The 23464-nt window shown below is 35.5% G+C and overlaps 1 protein-coding gene across 14 annotated transcripts in view; it reads right to left on the bottom strand.

Annotated features, from left to right (window-relative positions):
• Nucleotides 1-23464, bottom strand: part of RPS6KC1 (ribosomal protein S6 kinase C1) — a 207454-nt gene that overhangs the window by 153679 nt on the left and 30311 nt on the right. For all 14 annotated transcript variants that reach the window (XM_017547526.2, XM_037745381.1, XM_017547520.2 and 11 more), the window contains 2 exons: nt 8870-8985; nt 561-654 (listed from right to left, as the gene is read on the bottom strand). Coding sequence is in view for 4 of the 14 variants with exons in the window: in XM_017547520.2 (XP_017403009.1) it covers nt 561-654; nt 8870-8985 (210 nt within the window). In the remaining 10 variants the exon portion in view is untranslated. The remainder of the gene's footprint in view (nt 1-560; nt 655-8869; nt 8986-23464) is intronic.

Genomic DNA, 23464 nt, shown 5'->3' with positions numbered 1-23464 from the left:
TTTTTGAGACAAAGTTTCGCTCCATCACCCAAGCTGGAGTGTGGTGAAGCAATCTCGGCTCACTGCAACCTCTGCCTCCCAGGTTCAAGTGATTCTCATGCCTCAGCCTCCCCAGTAGCTGGGATTACGGGCGTGTTGGCCAGGCTGGTCTCAAACTCCTGACCTCAGGTATCTATCCGCCTTAGCCTCCCAAAGTGCTGGGATTACAGGCATGAGCCACCGCGCCCGGCCGAGTAAGGCATCCTTACACTAGACAATACAAACTCCAAACTACTCATTATACCATATTTCATCAACTCTAAGATGCCACTAATTGGAGGATGAATCATTATTTTATATTCCACTAAGAAAAGAAAAGCTGCCAATTAAATGTGAGTTGTCATGAACCTAATATCATGCACCCAATATCAGTGACAGCAAAATGTGAAGAAAAAGTGTATCTTAGAATCAGTGAAATACCCTCAAATTCCTATATACATCTGTCTTTTTGCAATGCAGATATAATTTATAGTCTTCTGCAATCAAAAACTTTGAAATGCAAAAAAATTAAAATCTCTTACCTTCTGTACTACACTCAGGAAAGGTATCAATGAGGGAATCTGAGTGAGCTTCAGCAGGACCAATTAATTCAGAACTATCATTAATTATTCCACCCTAAAAAGATAAGAGCAATTATGTTTCATTAGCATTAAGAGAATGAACAATAGTAAATAAAAAATAGTTGTCCCAACTAAGCATGTATAAAGATTTAAAGAAACAACTATATTAATCTATTAAACTAGATGACAAGTGTTTTCAAAAAAATTGATAGATATATCAGTATTGGTTCATCAACTGTAACAAATGTACTATACCAATCCAAGATATTTAATGAAAGAAACTGAGGGCTGGAGGGAAGAAGAGATATATGAGAAAACTGTACTTTCTGCACAATTTTTCTATAAACCTAAATTGCTCTAGAAATAGACTATTGTTTTAAAATTCAATAGGAATCTTAACGTTTAGAATCATACATGGTTTCTTATAAAAGTGTATTATTTTAATTCTGCCCAAGTACCCATTAAGCAAATGCAGAAGAAAAAAACCATGAACTAAAGAATATTGTTCAGTATCCTTAGGGACTGGTCATTTTAATTAGTGATAAATGATGGCCCAACAGGAATTCAGTGAATTTTATCAAATTATACCCTACAACATATCACACAGCACCTCAGGTGATCTAAGAAGCCTTTTAAAGTTTGAGAACCACTTGTATACAATATAGGTAAAACTAAAAATATTTAAGGTACTTTTAGTAGAGGTATTTTTTAAAAATATAAAAAATAAATATAAAATTGATTTCTCTATGTGGTCATTATTTTAATTCCCTATTGAGGTTTGCAAATTCATGCCTCAAAAAGTTATCTTACTCTACATGCAGCTAGAGAATGCTATCACCAACAAGTAGTGGTGGTATGAGGTTGTGCTATGGCTTTGTGAAATGCATGCTCCAATCACAGATATAAGAGCTTATAATCCTTAAATAATTAAAACGATAGCTCTTCTGCTCCTTAATATCTTCCCTTCTACCTTCCACCAACAGCTCTATGCCTCCAAACACTACTAACAGAATAATAAAGCTCAAAGGAATTACAAACCCACATTTTCTCTCTGCTTCAGCACAAAAAAACTCAATGACTATCTTTACCTAATCAGAAGTCTCTCTCTGTCCATTTATTTTTAAGGAATGAAATTTGAAATGGTCCCTCTCAAATTACCAAATTTTACTTCCCTGAGTGTTACATGAACTAAAACTTTAAAAATGATTATTCTCTTTAGGAGTAAGAATTTGTATTACTTTATTCTACCCTTTATTACAATATTCAGATTACAGCTTATATTTAAATTTTTCTCCAAAAAGAATATCTAGTATGGATTAAGCTGTCCTATAACAACATCCAAACCAAATCAAGATTTTCAAGTATTATAGAAATATTAAAAGACAAAGTTAATTTTAGAAGAAAATATCTTTCAACTATTAAATGCCTCTTCTACCACTAGGTGTGTGATTTAAGTTACCTACCTATAAAATGTCTTCTAAGACATTATTTTATTTCACATATTTCATGCAAAGTATTCAGAACAGTGTAAGCACTCAATAAATGTGTATTATTGGTTAACATAAGATCTTGTAAGATAAAATTCAAAATGTAAAATGTTTTACCTCATAATCCTAAATATGCATCTAGTTTAACAAACACTGTTATAAAAAATAAATGGTAAAGAACAAATTTTTAATGAAACAAAAACTGTCACATAGGAACTAGAGGGATGTAGCAGTAAAATAATGCCACAATCCTAATTTTTAATTCCTAATTCAAAAATAGCCATTTGGGTATTTCCAGTATGCAGTAAAAAAATTTCATAGAAATTTTGAGATACTATGTATCTCAAAGTTTTTTTGTTAATGAAGAGTCTAGCAGGGAAGGACTTCTGGTATAGTGGAGTAAGGAAATCGGCAATTCTTTCCCCAAAAAGCAATTATAAATCTTTAGAAACCTGTCAAAACCACCACTGAGGGCTCTGGAAATTGACTAAAAGCATAAAGCAAATGAAACAGAGGTTACTGAGAAACCACAGAACCACAGGTAAGAACTATGAAAATCCGTGACGTTCTTGCCTCAGTTCTTTCCATCCCCCAACCCAGCTGGGTGGCCACAGTAATTCTATAAGGGCAAGGCAAGCCTTGAAAACCAGTAGGTTCACTTTTGAGGAGGCTAACATGATTTGGATTGAAGCACAGAAAAAAATTTAAAAATCCACCCCAAATATTACTGTCAATAATAGTAGCAAACTCAAGGCCAAATATATGGCAAGGAAAAGTGATGGCTCAGCACACCTGAAGCTGCAGTCAGCAAAAGATCAGACAGGAGGGAGATCCAGAAAATAATACAGCCATAGGGAGTCTTAATAAAGCTCACGACCCATCCATGTAATAGAGACCAGAGAGGGGTCAAGCTATCCAACAATACCTTGCAAACCATGAGACAGTGCACAGGCATAGAGGAAATTCAAGACTTCAGAGGAAAGTAAAAGCCAGGGCAAATTTTAAAAACAGCTGAGACTTTGAGAACACATTAAAAAATCATCAGCATTAAAAGAAAAGCATATAATGGCACAGGTGTTTAAGCACAAGCAATGACCGAACAATGGCTGACCACAAAGCTATGCTGACACAGGGCTAGCCACTACAGAGCCTGGCTTAAAAATAAAATTAAAATTAAATATTGGGCAGGGATATCAGCAGTCACACACTTAACAGGAAATGGACTCCACAGATTGACTACAGACTAAATACATTAACAGAAAATGCTAGTTACTAAACAAACTAACAGAAAACGGCAAGAACCCTCAGGGAGAAAACAAAAATCAGAACCTAGAGTTCTATAGTATATTATCCATAATGTTCAATTTCCAATCAATAAAAAAAATTAAGAGACATGCAAAGACACAGAAAAGTATGTGACCCAAACATGGGGGTAACCAGTCCATCGAACTATCTGTGAGGGGACAGAGATGTTGGACTTGGCAAAAACTTCAAAGCAGCTATTATAAATATGTTCAAATTATCAAAGGAAAACATGATTAAAGAATTAAAAGGACTATGACTCATGAAATAGCATATATAAATAAATCTAAATTATTAAAAAAGGATCAAATGAAGCATTTTTCATAACAGCCATAAGCAACGACAATTTGAATGACTATCAACCAATGAACAGACTAGCAAAATGTGGTATATTCATAACCATTCCATGAAATATTATTTAGTCACAATAAGGTATAAACTACTGATGCATGCTACAACCTGGATGTACCTTGAAAACATAAATATATGTATACACACACACATCCTCTAAATCTAATTTAAAAAACTTCCCACCTAAATTCCACTCCTAGATATGTATCTAAGAGAAACAAAAATACATGTCTGCACAAAAACGTGTATGTCAATATTCATAACAGCACCATTCATAACAGCCAAAGGGAGAACAACCCAAGAATGTACCAACACACACTGTAGATAAATAAAATGTGGTAGACCCATAGTCCATACACAGGAATATTATACAATCACAAAAAGGAATAAAGTACTGATGCATGCCACAACATGAATAAACCCTTAAAGCATAATACTATGTGAAAAGAAAACACAGTTTCATTCAAAATAGCGTAAGATTAAAATGCTTACAACTAAATTTAAGGCAAGAAGCCCCAGACTTAAACCCTGAAAACTACAAAACGTTGCTTAAAGAATTTAGAGAATATCTGAAAAAATATAGTCATTTCATTTTCATGGATTGCAAGATAATATTGTTAAAATGACAATCTTCCCCAAACTGAACTACAGAGTCAATAAGATTCCAATCAGAAATCTGAGGAGTAAGCCAAAGTAGTTCAGCTAGGAAAGAATCAAGCTGGAGGATTTTAGCAGGTGTTTCCACCTTTGGCCAGGTGTGGTGACTCACACCTGTAATCCCAGCACTTTGGGAGACTGAGACAAGAGAATTACTTGAGGCCAGGAGTTCAAGACCAGCCTGGGACACAGAGTGAGACCCTGTCTCTACAAAAAAATTTAAAAATTACCTGGGCATGGTGGTGCATGTCCCAGCTACTTGGGAGGCTGAGGCAGGAGAATCCCTTGAACCCAAGAGTTTGAGGTTAAAGTGAGCTATAATTGTGCTACTGCATCCCAGCCTGAATGACAAAAGTGAGACCCCAATTCTTTAAATAAATAAATAAAATAATTTTAAAATTCCATAAGAATTTTTTGTTCACATAGATAAGCTGATGCTAAAAATTTTTACGGAAGTAGAAAAGTTGAAAGAACTCAAAACTGCCATAACAATTTTGAAAAAGTAAAGTAAGCAAACTTACACTGGCTGATTTCAATACTTAAAAAGCTACAGTAATCAAGACAGTATGGTACTAGCATAAGAACAGGCACACAGATTAATAGAACATATCAACAGTCCAGAAGTAAGTCATCATATTTACAGTCAATTTATTTTCAGCAAGTATGCCAAGGTGATTCAATAAGAATAATCTTTTCAACAAATGATGCTCAGAATACTAGATATACAAATACCAGAAAATGAATTTAAACTATTACTTCACGCCCTATATAAAATGAACTAAAAAAGAATCATAGACCTAACTGTAACATTAAAACTTCTAGAAATCTAGAAATAAACACAGAAGAAAATCTTCATGATCTTGGGTTACTCAAAAAGTTCCTAGGTATGACAGGTATAACCCAAAAAAGAAAAAAATATTATAAACTATATATCATCAAAACTAAAAGCTTTTGCACTTCAAATGACACCATTAAGAAAACTAAAAGGCTACAGATTGGGGAGAAAATATTTACAAATCACTTATCTGATAAGATTATTTATCCAGAATATATTCAGAACACTTACAACTCAATGACAACCCAATAAAAAAACTGGGTAGATTTTAATGGATATTCCACCAAAGATATATATGAAAAAAAGCACAGGAAAATATGTTTCAACATCATTAGCCATTAGGAAACTGAAATTAATACTACAATGAAATACCACTGCATACCTTCGAGAAGAGCTACCGCTAAAAAATCAGACAATACCAAGTGTTGGTGATTTTGTGAAACAACTGGTAAGTTCAGACATTACTGGCTGAATGCAAAATGGTATAGTCCATTTAAAAAACCATTTAGCAATTTCTTAAAAACATGAACTTACCATAAGACCCAGCAATTCCTCTCCTCAGGAATCACCCAAGAGACATGAAAACATATATCCACACAAAGATTTGTATGCAAATATTCACAGTAGCATTAGTCATAACAGCCAAAACAGAAACATCCAAATATGTCCATCAATTTATCAACTAATGAAAAAAATGTGGTATCATCTATATAATGAAATACATTTCAGCTATATAAAGGAATGAAATACTGGTATATAATATAACATGACTGAAGCTCAAAAACATTATGCTAAGTAAAAGAAACCTACATACATATATTGTGAACAAAACACTACATATATTATATAGTTCCATGTATTTGAAATGGGGAGGAAAGGCAAATCTACAGACAGAACCAGACAGTTAGTTGCCCCAGGGTAGGGATGGAAAAGGGGATCACCATAGGGAGCTTACACAGCAGTGAGGTAATGGAAATGATCTAAAATTGTACATTGGCTGGGAACAGTGGCTCACACCTGTAATTTCAGAATTTTAGGAGGCCAAGGCAGGTGGATCACTTCAGGTCAGGAGTTCAAGACCAGCCTGGCCAACACTGTGAAACCCTGTCTCTCCTAAAACCACAAAAAGTTGCTAGGTATGCTGGTGCACATCCGCATTCCCAGCTACTCGGGACGCAGAGGCAGGAGAATCACTGAACCCAAGGGACAGAGGTTGCAGTGAGCCAAGGTCACACCACTGCACTCCAGCCTGGGCAACAGAGCAAAACTCCATCTCAAAAAAAAAGAATATGTTGGTGATAGGTGCAAAACTCTATAAATTTACTGAAAATCAGTTAATTGTACACTTACAATCTGTAACTGTACTAATACTAATGAACAACCAACCAACCAGTAAAGAGTATGAGATGGAAAGATGTAGATAAAACAAGTTTGGCAATATACCGATAATTTCTGAAACCAAGCAATGGGTCATAGAGGTTCATAATACTATTCCTTCTACTCTTAGGTATGTGTTTTTTTAAAGTCAATGTAAGCAAGTGGCTATATGGTCATTTGCATGTGGCAGCATCAATGTTTCTAAAGAGAAAAATAAACTATGATACTATATATAGCACACCCTGTGAATTAGCTACCCCAAAATCTTCCCACCCCACGTTCATCCATGATCAGAACTAGAAAGCTAAGTGTCACCTTCCCAGACTCCTTCAAATTAAGGATGGGCATGTGACCCAGTTCTGGCCAATGAGATGTAAGAAGGGCTATCTCTAGATCATGTTTCTAGGAAAGCTTTTAAAAACTGACATATTTCTTTTGGCCTTTTGCCTTTCACACCCAAACCCAGGAACCTATGTCAACATTACTGAGCTCTCTATGCCAGCCCTGGACTACCATCCTCACTCATCCTTCTTGTTGTATAAGAAATAAGACTATTTTTTTGTTATTGTTGTTCAAGCTAATGTAATGAGTTTTTTTTTTTTTCCTGCTTAGTTTCTTTTATTTAAAATGACTGAAGGCCACTGTTGTGATATTACCAAATCAGTATCCTGCTCCTGCCTAGCACACCGTTGAAGACAGTTCTAAGATACTTTCCAAGATTAGCTTGACTTCTCTTAAACTGTCCAATCTTTCAAAAACCCTGAAAATGACAGTCTTGTTTCCCAGTGACTTCCAGCAACAGTTACAATCAGGAAGAAATATAATAAAAAGTAACTTTTACTTAAACTGTCTAAAGTCTTCAATCTGACTTCCATAATCCCTAAATTTTTTTAGCTATATGGCATCTGGTAATTTGCATGACAGCTTTTCACGATTTCTATAAAGCAATATTCTGGTTTAATAATAATGTCTTTTTCCATAAAAAACAGACTCCTTGACACACAGAAACAATTATAACAAAGCACAGCAAAGTGATAAATATTCTATCAATTTAACTTGGCCTTTAACTAAAGATCTGCATTGGGCCATATGCAGAAGCCAAATTTATTATCTCAGTCTAATTTGCAGAATGGGGAAAAATTAAGCAACATGGTCAATCATCAGGAATGTTATTGTTACTACAAATTCTGCTATCATTATCCTTTATTTCTATTACTGTAAATCTGCAATGTCTTTCAAAAGAACTTTCTTCAGTAGATAAAACAGATCATAAAAAATAAATTCCTGGATGACAAAGCGCTGGCAGAAAAAAATAAACAAATAAATAAATAACTATGTGTAGATCCACTAGGATCAGAAAAACCAAATATACCACTATTCATATATATCACTGGTTATACAGTCTAAGAAATTTAATCTACACAAGGGAGTAGATTTTAGTTAAAGAAGTAAAAACAATTATGGCACAATCACTTAGGTTTCTTTTTTTTTTTTTTTTAGAAGGCTAATTCAATGCAACAAGAAAAATGTGACAATTAAATACAATGATATAACTGTCAACATGTACAGATTCAGTTCAAAATAAATTAGGAAATTATTATTTAAAATGGTAAAAAACTTAAAATGAAAGCATTACATGTCTACGAACTTAAAACAGTAATATCCAATGATCAACAGTAATATAATTTGCACTGGCCTGCTCTCTTAAACTGTGCAGTATTACATATCTTTACAAACAAGTCAATATAATTATAACAAATTTAATATAGACTTACAGTGGCTTATATTCCAAGATAAATCTGCCACTGAAACAGACACCTCAAAAAGTAAAGGCAAGTACTGGAGTTTCATGACACTTAATTTTTTTAATGTATTTCAATTATGACAGATAGAGTTAAATAATCTCTAAGCTCTTCGCATCAATTTTTTAAGATCTATGAATCAAAAACACTCAGGAGTCTGAGATAAGAGGAGGCTTGAGCCTAGGAAGTCAAGGCTGTAGCACGCCATGATCACAAACCTGTCAATGACCACTGAACAACAGCCTAAGCAACATAGCAGAACCAGTTCAAAAAAAATAAAAAAGCATACATTTCTACATTAAAAATAGGAGCTATGCCATGAACATTATTAGAGAGCTATTAATTTCTACTTTTAAAGTGAATAACGAAATTCAAAAGTAAATGACATTTTCTATTACTTTACTACAAATTACAAAAGTATTTAATAAGATATAAAATATTCCAGAAAGACTATCAAACCTTGAAAAAATCTTCAAGCTGTTTGCTATTGTAAAGAGCAGGAATATTGGCAGAGAACTGTAGCAGGTCTTCAGCACACTGTCTTCTCTCTTCAATAACAGTTTCATCAAATCGCCCTACAATTAAATTAGAATCAACACTTTAAGGAAGGAATGACCAAACACTGGTTTACGATAGTTTATGTACACAGATAAGAAAGTAGCAGCAGGCCTATCACTTAGTTGCTTTGCTTATTATGCACACTTCTGAAGTCAAATCTAATCTCTACAATTAGAATCAGCAGTACTCTCACTAGAAAAGAAAATGTTTCTAATAAAACAAGAGGCAGAGGTGTCAACTGATAAATAAATGGTACATTCATAATTTAGAGCCTGTCAATATAAGAAAGTTGCCATTTAAGAAGCTGGTGATTTGAAACTAAAGTTGAAAAGAGAATTTTAAAGAACTGAAATGGTTTTCTACAGTAATCCAATACTGTAATTACTCATGTAATTTTCCCTTTTCTACTTTTTTTGATTTATAAAGGGGCTGAAGAGAGGAAATTATGAGAACATCTGTATTGTTGGTGGGGTCAAAAACCTCAGCTTGAAGCAAAAAGCTTTTATGCTAAATTCCATGTGTGATGCTGTCAGCATACATAACAGCACACTTGTGAGAAAAAAGAACACAAACACAGCACCAGTGAGCTCTGCTTTACGAGGTGATCAAAAGGTGGTTTCCATAGAATTTTTAAATGATATATAGTTTGAATGCTGACAAGACATTTTCAAATATGATCATTTTGTATTACTCTTAGACTACCAGTTGATATTTATCATATGCCATGTATCATACTGACTGCAAGGAAAAAATACAAAATCAGAAAGGCAGCATCATCACACACTTAAACATTTTAAGTGCCTTTGCAGAGTATTAACAGAAAACTGAGGCACAAAGAGATTCCTAGTTACATAGGCAAGTGCCTAAATGACTGGCAAGTGAAACTGAACCACTAAAATATCCTCTGCCCAGTGTGTCTCATGCTTATGGTTAAGTGTCTATTTCATGATAACTAAAAGGACCTGAGTTCAAATACTAGATCTATCATTCACTAGCTGTAAAATCTTAGGCAGATTATTTCCTCATTTGTAAAATGTAAGAAATGAATAATGTACTTAAGTTTCCAATTCCATGCCAGGCACACAGTAAGAACTTAATAGAATATTATGGTTCTTTGAATCTTCAAGTTCTATCATAGTGACTAAATACAGAGCAAACTTTAATTGATTGTGTGAGTGAATAACAAAATCTTTTAAAAGCCATGTAAAAATTCATAAACAACTGTCTTGCAGTGAAACATTATCATAGGTAATCTTTTTTTTTTTTTTTCCAGACAGAGTCTCACTCTGTCACCCAGAGAGATCATAAGCTCACTGCAGCCTCAATCTTCCAGGCTCAAGCAATCCTTCCACTTCAGTCTTCCAAGGAGCTGGGACTACAGGCACATGCCACCACAGCCAGCTAATTTTTTTGTAGAGGGAGGGTCTCACTATGCTGCCCAGGCTAGTGTTGAATTCCTGGATGCAAGTGATCCTCCCATCTAGGCCTCCCAAAGTGCTAGGATTGCAGGCATGAGCCACAGTACCCAACCTATAACAAGAAATCTTAATAGTGGGTCCATACACAACCTCTTAGGCAATGGTTCATGGATGGGCTCCAAAGAAACAATCCCACAGAATCCCATGCATATGTACACACAGATGCACTTTTCTTAGGATAGGGTCCATAACTTTTATCAGTTTCCTGAAAGAGCCCAGGACCAAATAAGGGTCAGCGGGCAAGTGGTAGTCAGTTAGAGGATTCCTAACTTTCTGTATGCTGCTTTACTTACTATGGAATAGGCTGTCCACTGCTATTCAAGTATTTGTTCTTGCTTTCTTCCCCAATTTTTATTCAAATGGGTACATGACAGCCCAGGGGAAAAAAAGAAAAAAAAAAAAAAAAACTATAATTGCCAGCTTGCTTGGCACTTAGGCATAGATATAAACTAAGTTCTGGCAAATAGCACATAAACAAGTTATACTGTAGCTTCCCAGAAATCTTTTTGAAAGACAAATGATATACAGCCTCTCTCTCCTTCTCTTCTTTGTCCCTTCCCCCTTCCAAGAAGGATCAAGAAGTGAAAGGTTAAAAATGACAGAAGCAGGGTGCAGTGGCACAAACCTATAATCCCAGCTTCTCAGGAGGCTGAGGCCAGAAGGCTTACTAGAGCTTAGAAGTTCAAGTCAGCCTAGGCAACACAGCGAGCCTACATCTCATTTAAAAAGTGACAGAACAACAAGACAGGAGCTTAGATTCTGGATCACCGTGCAGCTGCCATGCTTGAGGCTACCTCTAAATCTTTTGCCATGAGGAAGAAACTGACTTCTATCTTAAGTTTTCTCACAAATAACCAAACCCAACATAATCCATTATGCTACGGTTTAGGTAGTTCTCAGTTCAAGTGCAACAATGAAATTCAACCCTCCCAATAACAATCCCAAACCTAAAATGACACTACTCACTTACGTATCACTGATATTATCTAGAAACAAATTTGCAAGAACCCCAATAGGTAAAACCAATTATCTGGCTTGAAAACAATCTAAACGATTTAATCTTTGGAAAAAATCTACTGGCCAACTAGATTAAATGTTCATTATTCCTTACTTTGCATAAATAAGAAAGTATGAATCAGTGCTTACGATTATAGTCCAAGACATTTATCCCTTAAAGAAAAAAGTAAATTCAACTGCCTATAAATTAATATTAGTAATTCTGTAAACATCTATAAGCTTAGAACAATAACCCAGAAAATGCACACATTATTTTATGTATCAACCCACTAGACTACCTGAAAATATCTTTGAATGTATTAACTGCTTGTTGAGAAGTTTTAATGGAAGTCTTAATATTTAATAGCACCCTAAAAAGATCTTAGTGCTATCTGAAACAAATACAAAAAAATTGGAGGCTTTAATCTTCCCCATTAGGCTAAAATAAAATGCTTAAGCAATGGAATAAATGCCAAAAGCACATCTTGTTGTACTTCTATTGATTTATTGTTTCTATTCCACTAAACTTTGACAAGCAGATATGAATTAAGACATTTTTTCAGAATAGTGCACAACCAAAAATAAAGGGTTATGCATTAAAAGCTTCAATCACATTTAATCCTATTATCAGAACAAAAACGATAAAGGAACATGCTCATTTCTTTGTTCCTAAAATACGTCAGAATAACAACAGAAGAATGGTATTAAGTGGGAAAAGGACATAAACAGAAACTTCTCAAAAGAAGACATACAAGCAGCCAACATGAAAATATGCTCAACATCACTGTTCATCAGAAAAATGCAAATCAAAACCATAATGAGATACCAACTCACGCCAGTGAGAATGGTTATTATTAAAAAGGCAAAAAATAACAGATGCTGGCGAGGTTGTATAGAATAGGCAATGCTCATACACTGGTGGTGGGAGTGTAAATTAGTTCAGCCCCTGTGGAAGGCATGTTGGAGATTTCTCAAAGAACTAAAGATAAAATTACCATTTGACCCAGCAATCCCATTACTGGGTATATACCCAAAGGAAAATGAATCATTCTACCAAAAAGACACCTGCACTCTCATGTTTATTGTAGCACTATTCACGATAGTAAAGACATGAAATCAACCTAGGTGCCCATCAACAGTGGACTGGATAAAGAAAATATGGTATGTATACACAGTACATGGAATACCACACAGCCATAAAAAAAAGAATGAAATAATGTCCTTTGCAGCAACATGGATGCAGGTGGAGGCCATTATCCTAAGTGAATTAACACAAGAACAGAAAACCAAATATCACATGTTCTCACTTTAAGTGGAAGCTAAACATTGGGTACACATGGACATAAAGATGGGCACAAGAGACACTGGGATCTCCAAAAGTTGGGATGGAAGGAGGGAGACAACTGTTAAGAAACTATCTATTGGATGCTTTATTCACTATTTCGGTGGTAAGTTCATTTGAAGTCCAGATCTCAACACCACACAATATATCCAGGCAACAAACCTTCACATGTACCCACTGAATCTCAAATAAAATTATTTTTCCCATTTCCAGATAAGAATGCAATTTTAAAAAATATATTTTTAGGAGACCATTAACACATGAATAGACAAACCACTGACTGGGAGAAAACATTTGCAAAACGTCAAAGTATCTAAGATATACAAAGAACTCCAGCACCACAAAATAAGTAAAACATGGAAACAGATGCTTCAAAAAAAAAAGGATATATGAGTGTCTAATAAGCACATGAAAAAATGTTCAGCCTATTAGTCATCAAGGAACTGAAGGTTAAAACCATAATAAGATACTATCACACACTCCCCAGAAAGCCTAAAAATTAAAAAGACTGATAATGTCCCATGTTGGTGAGAGTGTGAAGTAGCCAGAAATTTCATACATTGTTGAGGGGAATATAAAATGATACAAGCACTTTTGGAAAGAGTCTCTTAGTTTCCTATGAAAGTAAGCATATACCTATCTTATCATCCAGAAATTATATTCCTACTCAAGAGAACTATATGTCCATCTAAAGATGTTTATAGTAATAGATTCACTTATAATCACGCTGAACTGGAAACATTCCAGGTGCCCATTGACAGGACAGTGGATAAACAGACTGTGATACATTTAAACTAAACAGCAGTAAAAAGGAATGAACCCCTGATGAACACAATAGCATGGATGAATCCCAAAAACCTGCTGCATGAGGGAGGCCAGACACAAAAAGTTTGTACAGCGTGACTCCATTTATAGGAAAATTTGGGGTGTACAAAACTAACATACAGTGGAAGAAGTTACTTCTGGGGAGCTTGAGGGCAGGGATTGACAGGGAAGGGGCAAGAATAAATTTTAGGTGGTAGTAATGCTCTATATCTTGATAGGAGTTTGGGTTATATAGGTTTGTATGTCACACATACAATGGAACACTTAAGATTTGTCCATTTAACTGTATGTAATCTTATCTAAAAGCTGTAAACAAATACTGAACTCTTATTAATGACAACATGCTAAAATATTTGTGGGTGAAGGACACAGATCTGCACTTTATGCTGAAATGCCTGAAAACAAGACAGATTATGGAGAGATATAGGATAAAGAAAATATAGGAAAATGTCATTAAGAAAACTTGATTTTCATAGCACAACAGGGTGACTATAGTCAATAACTGTACGTTTTTAAAATAACTTCAAGAGTGCAATTGGACTGTTTTCNCTTCAACTTGTCTATATACTTGAAAATTTTCATAATAAAATGTTTCATAAATAAAGTCCACCATAAAGAAAAAAAAAGTACTGGTAGCATAAATGAAAAAACACAGATGAATTTTAATGAAATAACTTCTAGAACTAATATATTTAATAAAGGCAACCTAATTTGAAAATTTTCAAAAAAGTAGCAGCAAGATTCAGTAGTCATCCTAATGGCAGACAATAACCTTAGAAGTATTCTCTACTTGTGTATCCTTCAACATAATCAAATTTTCACTTGAAAGGCTGTAACAACATGAGAAATCATAATCAGGTGCTTCTCCTACTGCAGCTTTGAATTTCCATTCACAGTACCAATGTTTATTTTCCTGTGAACAGAGTAGAAAAATTATAGGTAAACATAGAAAATGCAAAACAAATTTTTCTCGAGGTTTACTGTGCAATATTATACACCTCATCTTATTGAATTTTGATTTACTGCTCTTCACAGATACTGCATTTTTTACAAATTGAAGATCTGTGGCAACATTTTTCCAACAGCATGTGCTCACTTTATGTCTCTGTCACATTTTGGGAAATGTCACAATCGAACTTTTTCATTATTATTATTATATCTGTTTTAGTGATCTATGATCAGTAATCTTTGGTATGGGCATTTGTAATACAATTATAATGTTTTGAGGCACCACAAACCACAAGAATATAAGAGGCAAACTTAATTGATAGGTGTTGTGTGTGTTCTGACTGCTCCACCAACCAGCTGTACCCAATCTCCCTTTCCTCAGGCCTCTGTATTCCCCGAGACAAAACAATATTGAAAGTACAACAATTAACCTCCACAATGGCCTCTGAGTGTTCAAGTGAAAGGAAAAGTTATAGATGTCTCATTTTAAATCAAAAGCTAGAAAAATGGCAGGGTGTAGTGGCTCATGCCTATAATCCCAATACTCTGAGAGGCTGAGGTGGGCTGATTAGTTGAGCCCAGGAGTTTGAGATCAACCTAAGTAAAACTGTGAAACCCCATCTCTACAAAAAAAAAAAAAAAAAAAAAAATCAGCCGGGCATAGTGAAACATGCCTGTAATCCCAGATATTCAAGAGGCTGAGCTGGAAGGACTGCTTGAGTTCCAGAGGTCAAGGGTACAGGTGAGCCATGATTGCGTCACTACACTCCAGCCTCAGAAACAGAGCAAGACTCTTGGTAAGGAAGGTATAACACAAACCAAGATATGCTGCAAATTAGGCCTCTTGCACCAGTTAGCCAAGTTGTGAATACAAAAAAACAAGTTCTTAAAAGAAATTAAAAGTGTTACTCCAGTGAACACATAAATGACAAGAATGTGAAGCAGCCTTATTGTTGACATGCATAAAGTAAACCAGCCCCAACATTCTCTTAAACCAAACCCTACTCCAGGGCAAGGCCCTAACTCTCTAATTCTATGAAGGCTGAGAGAGGTGAGGAAGCTGCAAAAGAAAAGTTGAAAGCTAGCAGAGGTTCGTACATGAGGTTTAAGGAGTGAAGCTATCACCATTAACATAAAACTGCAAGGTGAAGCAGCAAGGGCTGATCTGCAGAGGCTGCTGCAAGTTATACAGAATATCTAGCGAAGATCATTGATAAAGATAGCTACACTAAAGAACAGATTTTAAATGGAGACAAAACAGCCTTCTTTTGGGAGAAAATGCTATCCAACACTTACATACCTAGAGAGGAGAAGTTGTGCTTGGTTTCAACACTTCTAAGGACAGGCTGATTGTTTTGTCAAAAGTCAATGTAGCTGGTGACTTTAAGTTGAAGCCAGTGCTTACTGACCATTCTGAAAATCCTAGGGCCCTTAAGAAGTAGGCTAAATCCACTCTGCCTGTGTTCCATCAGTGGAAAAACAAAGCCTGGATGACAGTATATCTGTTAATAGCATGGTCTACTGAATATTTTAAGACCACTGTTGAGACCTACTGCACAGAAAAAAAAAAAAAAAAAGATTCCTTTAAAAAAAATTTTTTTTGGTTTTGAGACAGAGTCTTGCTCTGCCCCAGGCTGGAGTGCAGTGGCATGATCTCAGCTCACTGCAACCTCTGCCTCCCAAGCTCAAGCTATTCTCCTGCCTCAGCCTCCTCAGTAGCTGGGATTACTGGCGCATGCTACCACATCCAGCTAATTTTTGTATTTTTAGTAGAGACAGGGTTTCACCACATTGGCCAGGCTAGTTTCAAACTCCTGACCCTGTGATCCACCTGCCTCGACCTCCCAAAGTGCTGGGATTATAGGCATGAGCCACTGTGCCCAGCCCTTTCAAAATATTATTGCTCATTGACAATGAATCTGGCTGGTTCACTTGAAACTCTGATGGAGATGTACAAGGAGATTAAGGTTGTTTTCATCAGCTAACACAACATCCATTCTGCAGTCCATGGGATCAAGGAGTCATTTTGTACTTTCAATTCTCCTTTTTTAAGAAATACATTTCATAAGCTATAGATGCCATAGAAGTGATTTTTCTCATGGATCTAAGCAAAATAAGTTGAAAACCTTCTGGAAAGGATTCACCATCCTAGATGCCATGGAAAACATCTGTGATTCATGGGGGAAGGTAAAACTATCAACTTTTTTTTGTTGTTTGAGACAGTGTCTCATGCTGTCACCCAGGCTGGAGTGCAGAAGCATGATCTCAGCTCACTGTGACCTCTGCCTCCTGGGTTCAAGCGATTCTCATGTCTCAGCCTCCTGAGTAGCTGGGATTACAAGTGTGCACCACCATGTCCAGCTAATTTTTGTATTTTTAGTATATATGGGGTTTCACCATGTTGGCCAGGCTGGTCTTGAACTCCTGGCCTCAAGTGATCCACCTACCCTAGCCTCCCAAAGTGTTGGGATTACAGGCATGATAATCCACCATGTCTGACCTACATTAGTAAGATTTTTGAAGCTGATTCTAATCCTCATGTATGACTTTGAGAGATTCAGGACTTCAGTGGAGGAAGTAACTGCAGATGTGGTAGAAATAGCAAGAAAACTAAAATCGGAAGAGGAGCCTTAAGATGTTACTGAATTGCTGCAATCTCATGATAAAAGTTAAATGAACAAGGAGTTGCTTCTTATGGATGAGCAAAGAAAATGGTTTCTTGAGAAGGAGTCTACTCCTGGTGAAGATGCTGTGAATACTGTTGAAATGACAACAAAGGATTTTGAATGTCACATACACTTAGTTGATAAAGCAGTCACAGGATTTGAAGACTGACTCCAATACTGAAAGAAGTTCTTTGTAGGTAAAATGTTATCAAACAGCATCACATGCTACAGAGAAATCTTCTGTGAAAAGAAGAGTCAGTGAGTCAAAGAATCTTTTGTGAAAGGAAGAGCAAATCTCATTATTGTCTTATTTTAAGAAATTGCCACAAACACCCCAACTTTCAGCAACCACCACTCTAATCAGACAGCAGCCATCAACATGGAGACAAGATCCTCCACCAGCAAAAAGACTACTACATACTGAAGGCTCAGATGATCACTGGCATTTTTAGCAATACAGTATTTCTTAATTAAGGTATGTACATTTTTAAGACATAGTGCTACTGTACACTTAATAAACTACAGTATAGTGTAAACATAACCTTTATATGCACCAGGAAACCAAAATATTCTGACACTCACTTTATTGTAATGGTCTGAAACCAAATCTTCAACATCTCTGAGGTATACCTATATTTTATATATATATATACACATACACACATACATATAGTGTATGTGTATTTCTGTGTGTGTGTGATATATATAAGCTACTCCCCTATCCCCAATTACCCAACAATGCTTTATTAAAAGCTGTAGAGGGGAGGAAATTAAATCGAAACATTCTAACTAAGCTCATTAATCACTAGAAATAAAGCCTCTCTGTTTGATTTATAAGCTGTCTTTAATCTTCCCTATGTTGTTTTCATTACTTAGAACAACTCCTAGATAGCAGAGTTTACAACTTTTTTAAAATGCACATTAATCATCAAAAGCTAGTTCACAGAAATAAAATTTATCCTTGACCAGTATGAAATTATCTTTTAGCTTAATGCTGATGATTCTTAACTACATCAAAAATTCATTCACAGAATAAAAAGAAAAAGAGAGATCAAGATTCTGTGGATTAAATTCTCTCTGGCCAAAAGCACCAGGAACATACTTATAGTTAAATAAGCTGAATTTATTACTTCTTTCAACTAACAAAAATATATACCATTGGGAACACTGGGGCATTTCACCAGAAGGTATTAGAAAGGACTTACAGGGTTTTGGCTTGTGTTAGGTACTTTTGGGAAAGGTTCAAGGAAGTGAGGTTCTGCCCTGGATTGGATGCTGTCAGGAAGTGGAGGTAATTCTATGATTCTCTCAATTCTAATTCTATGATTCTATGATTTTTTGAATAAATCTTACTATGAGGCAGGAAAAATGAAAGCTAAGGCTATAATTAGAAGAGGTAGTCATTCACTGTAACCAGGATGACAATATCTGATCATTTTTGTGACTTGAAAAATGTTTATTTTTCATCTGTGTTCAGACATGATTACAGGATGGTCTTGTTTTTGTCCTATACCCAGGGACATGAAGTGACCTTGTCTAATGTTCATGTTCTATGAAACTGTATATGTTCAACAGGAGAATAACGCAGCCTAATTGCAAATTCCAACTCTAAAAAACACCAAGGTCAAACCAACATAGTGCCTGGCCAGTTCTTGGCTATCAGGGGCTGCCTTTCTCTTTCTCACAGGAAGTCACACTGATGATAGATACAACAAAACAAACAACAAACAATGATCTATTCATGAGAAAACAATCAGACAGATATAGCTTGTGAAACCTACAAAACTATTGTCCTACACTCTTTAAAAATGTCAGTGTCATAAAAGACCAAAAAAACAGTAATAATGACTGTTCTAGATTAAAGAAACAAACCAAGAGAGGCATGATTATGAATGAAAAAAAAAAAGTTAAAAAGGACATTTCAAGGACAACTACAGAAATCTGAATATGGACTGCACTGTATCAATGTTAAATTTCATAGGTGTAATATGGTATTACGGTCATAGCAGAAATATGGAAAGTAGGGATGAACTACCATAATATCTGTAATTTATTCTCAAATGGTTCAGGAAAAAATGAGAGAGGCACACACATACAGAGAGAAATGCAGGAAATGTGGCAAAATGTTAACAATCCATCAACTTGGAAAAAAAAGGTATATAAGTGTTCACTATACTATTCTTATGGTGGGGGGGGTCTGTAAATTTGAAATTTTGTCAATTTGAAAAAAAAAACAGAGAAAAATACATGAGTTAAGTGCTGTACTGATGAGATGAAGAACCAAGAAAGGTGAACAACTCAGGTGAAAAGAAGCATGGCAAACTTTCTAGAAGAGACAACTTCTGAAAGGCTAACCAGAAACTTCACAGTGGAGCAGCACAAAACTAAAGAAGGAGACACAAGAGAATAAGATATGTTAGAGGACTGGTAAACTCACTGAGCAACAACAGACAATAGCTAACACTAGCTGATATGTATTTAGCATGGAGCTAAATATAATACAGATATAATTGTCAGAACAGTAAGTTATTATTCTTACTTTACCAATATGAAAACTAGACTCAGATGTTAATCTGTAAAAGATCGCACCAGTAGTAAATAGTGAACAGAAGTTATGGGTCTAAATCTATCTGACTGCAAAAAATATGTACTTCTCACCATACCACTACAACAATAACTACATCAGCTCTGATGACATGTAAATTACAAGGGAACTCCTTTGCTGCTAAAGTTTACTTACAAAAATGTAAGAGGACCTATAAAAATGTAGACGACTGGCCAGGTGCGGTGGCTCACACCTGTAATCCCAGCACTTTGGAAGGCTGAGGCAGGCGGATCACCTGAGATCAGGAGTTCGAGACCAGCCTGGCCAACATGGCAAAACCCCATCTCTATTAAAAATACAAAAGGTAGCTGGGAGTGGTGGTTAGCACCTGTAATCCTAGGTACTTGGGAGGCTGAGGCAGGAGAATCACTTGAATCTGGGAGGCAGAGGTTGCAGTAAGCGGAGATGGCACCACTGCTCTCTAGCCTAGACAACCAAGCGAGACTCCACCTCATTAAAAAAAAAAAAAAGTAGATGATCAACCAACAATTCCTTCCACATTGCCACAGCTGTTGCCTGCAAGGTTCATTACAGCTATCAAATATTACAAATGGACTGTACCATTTATTGAAGGAGATAAACTGCTTACTTATTAAGATTAATAAGAAACTTTCATTCTATAACATGGAAAGATGTGGAGAAAAGTTTAAGATAATTCATTAGCAGTTGATAATAACAGCTAAGAACTTCAACCAATTTTAAAGCCACTCTCTTTCACCCAGTGACAAACTTCTTTTTTAAGAAGCCAACTATGTATCCTCCAACATTAAAGATAAATGTGTTAAATTTCACAGTATAGAAATGCAAGGCAAAAAGTAAAAATATCCCTCCCACCACTCCCTGAGAGGTTACATACACTACACAAATGTATATAGGTATGATTCATATGTTTATTTACACATACAAAGGATCTTATTAAACATGATTATATGCAATATTTGTTTTGTTTAGCTTATAAACATATCTTTGACATCTTTCCATACAACTGTATTTCAAACAGCCCCATAATCCTATTACTTGGCTAAATTATGGCACATCCATATAATCATAGATTGAGAAACATTCAATTTTCAGTTTTCTTCTACTGAATATAATGTTGCAATGAACACCCTTGTGTATGTGTATATATGTGCACGTGTCTTCTCTATGAGTCATTCACAGACTGCAGGTGGTCCCTAAAGGGTCTTTCAGGCAATCAACAAGGTCAAACCATTTTCATAATACTACAAAAGCAGTTGCATTTTTTTTTTTACTGCACTGACATTTGCACTGATGGTCTAAAAGCAATGGTAATAAAACCACTGAAATCAAGGCAACACCACCAAACTATACTTACTCGTAATCATTATATTCCTTACTGACACTCACTCATATTTAAAAAAAGAAAAAGAAATTTAATGCCAGTTTCACTTAGAATATCCTTGATAAAGCAGTAAAAATTATTAACTTTGTTAAATCTCAATCCTTGAGAACATTTCTTTTTCAAATTCTGTGAAATGAAACAAACTATAACTACTCTAGATATATGACAGACATTTTCTCAAACATAAACAACATGGGCCTAACAATTCCAGGAAAATAACCAACAGTACTGTCATCAGTGATAAAATTCAAGCTGTCAAGCCACTGTGTGCTTAACAGCTTCCCAATACTTCAAAATGTTTTCCATTAATATCTGTGATATTAATGATTTTTAACACCGTATAATAAAATGGGTAAACATTTACAAAATCTGCATAATTCAGGAACCCAATATTTTTCAAACGGCCAATTCAGGATGTTACAAACTCATGTCCAGGTAAAAGATATATTCAAATCTAAGACAAGCCAATGGATTGTAATGTCACAAAGTACAAAATGTTCATTTATACAGTTCTGATTTGCAACTAACCTTTAAGAAATTACCACACATCAAGTTTTGGTGTATCAAAGAATACCTTCAATTATCTGCAAAAGGTATTAAAACAGTCGTCCCTTTTTCAACTGTATTATCTGTGTAATCCTGAATTTTACTCATATACTTCAACCAAAACAACATATCTTGACAGACTGAATAAAGAAACAGATATAATAGCACAGTTATCTCCTATTAAGCCAGACATTAGGGATTTGTAAAAACATAAACCAACACTACTCTTCTTGCTATTTCTTTTTTGCTTTGGAAGAATCATTTTTCATAAAAATGTCCTTTTATGTTAACATGTAGTGTACTTTTTAATTTTTAAAATTTCTAGTATGGTAAATATTAATAGTTATAACCCACATAAACAACAGTCCTGTGAAGTCCTCAATAATTTCTTTTTTTTTTTTTTTTTTTAAAGATAGGGTTTCACCATGATGGCCAGGCTTGTCTTGAACTCCTGACCTCAGGTGATACACCCACCTCCACCTCCCAAAGTGCTAGGATTACAGGCATGAGCCACCACACCCAGCGGAAAAATTAATTAAAAACAAAATAGAAAAGTTTTATTTCAAATTGCCCTCCAAAAAAAGCCATGTGAATTTATACTCTTCCTATTGCATATCTATTACTCCACACTAGGTATGATCAAACATTTTAATTTCAGCATTGGGATTGACTTTCAATGACATCATTACCCATAACTACTCTATCTTTTAAATCTTACTCATACTTTCATTTTGCTCAACTTATTTTTCAAGTATTTATATGTCAGACACAGTGCCACATGCTGAAGATACATTCATAAGACTGAAGCAGTCTTTGGATCACACAGTTCAGAGTCTTGCCAAGGAATCAAAGAGAAAGGGAGAAAATTATAATTAAAAGGCAAGGGAGGGTTCTTACTTTTAGAACACAAGAAAACAATACTGGCTATAGGTTTAGAGGCACAATTCTTAAAACTCCTCAGATTGACGACTTTGTAAAATTATCATCATCTTCATATTTATAGTCCCACAAGTCTTAAAAACTTGACAGTGAGGATACCACATCCTAAAACAGTCCTCTTTCTCAACTCTGGATCGTAATGCTCACTTCTTTAACCATAAGACTTTTAAGTTTCTTAGAGGGGCTGTTTGCATCATGATATCCTCTGTGCCAGTTTATAGAAAGCTTCTTAAACTAAATGTGCCCATAAAATTTCTAGATAATTGATAGCTGGACTGAAATGAGTCAAAGAAGATATGACTGGCAATAGATTTTTGGCATGTAAACATGCTTGCCAGGCACATTAACAACAAAATGGGGCTGGGCATGGTGGCTCACGCCTGTAATCCCAGCACTTTGGGAGGCCAAGGTGGGTGGATCACCTGAGGTCAGGAGTTTGAGACCAGCCTGGTCAACATCGTGAAACCCCATCTCTACTAAAAATACAAAAATTAGCCACAAATGGTGGCACATGCCTGTAATCCCAGCTACTCAGGAGGCTGAGGCAGGAGATCGCTTGAAACCAGGAGACGGAGGTTGCAGAGAGCCAAGATTGGGCCATTGTACTCCAGCATGGACAACAAGAACGAAACTCCATCTCAAAAAAAAAGAAAAGAACAGCAAAATGGTGGTCAAAAGAGGTAGTAGTTGCAATGGCAAAGAGCACATACATCTTTAAATGGGAAAGATAACAAGAAAACAGAGGAACCACTGATTTTAGATAGTAACTGTGAACAGAAAACAACAGA

This window comes from Cebus imitator, unplaced genomic scaffold, assembly GCF_001604975.1.
Source record: "Cebus imitator isolate Cc_AM_T3 unplaced genomic scaffold, Cebus_imitator-1.0 Scaffold198, whole genome shotgun sequence".
Lineage (NCBI taxonomy): Eukaryota > Metazoa > Chordata > Mammalia > Primates > Cebidae > Cebus > Cebus imitator.
The sequence above is the reverse complement of the archived record's forward strand: the minus strand, read 5'-3'. Positions and strand labels throughout refer to the sequence as shown.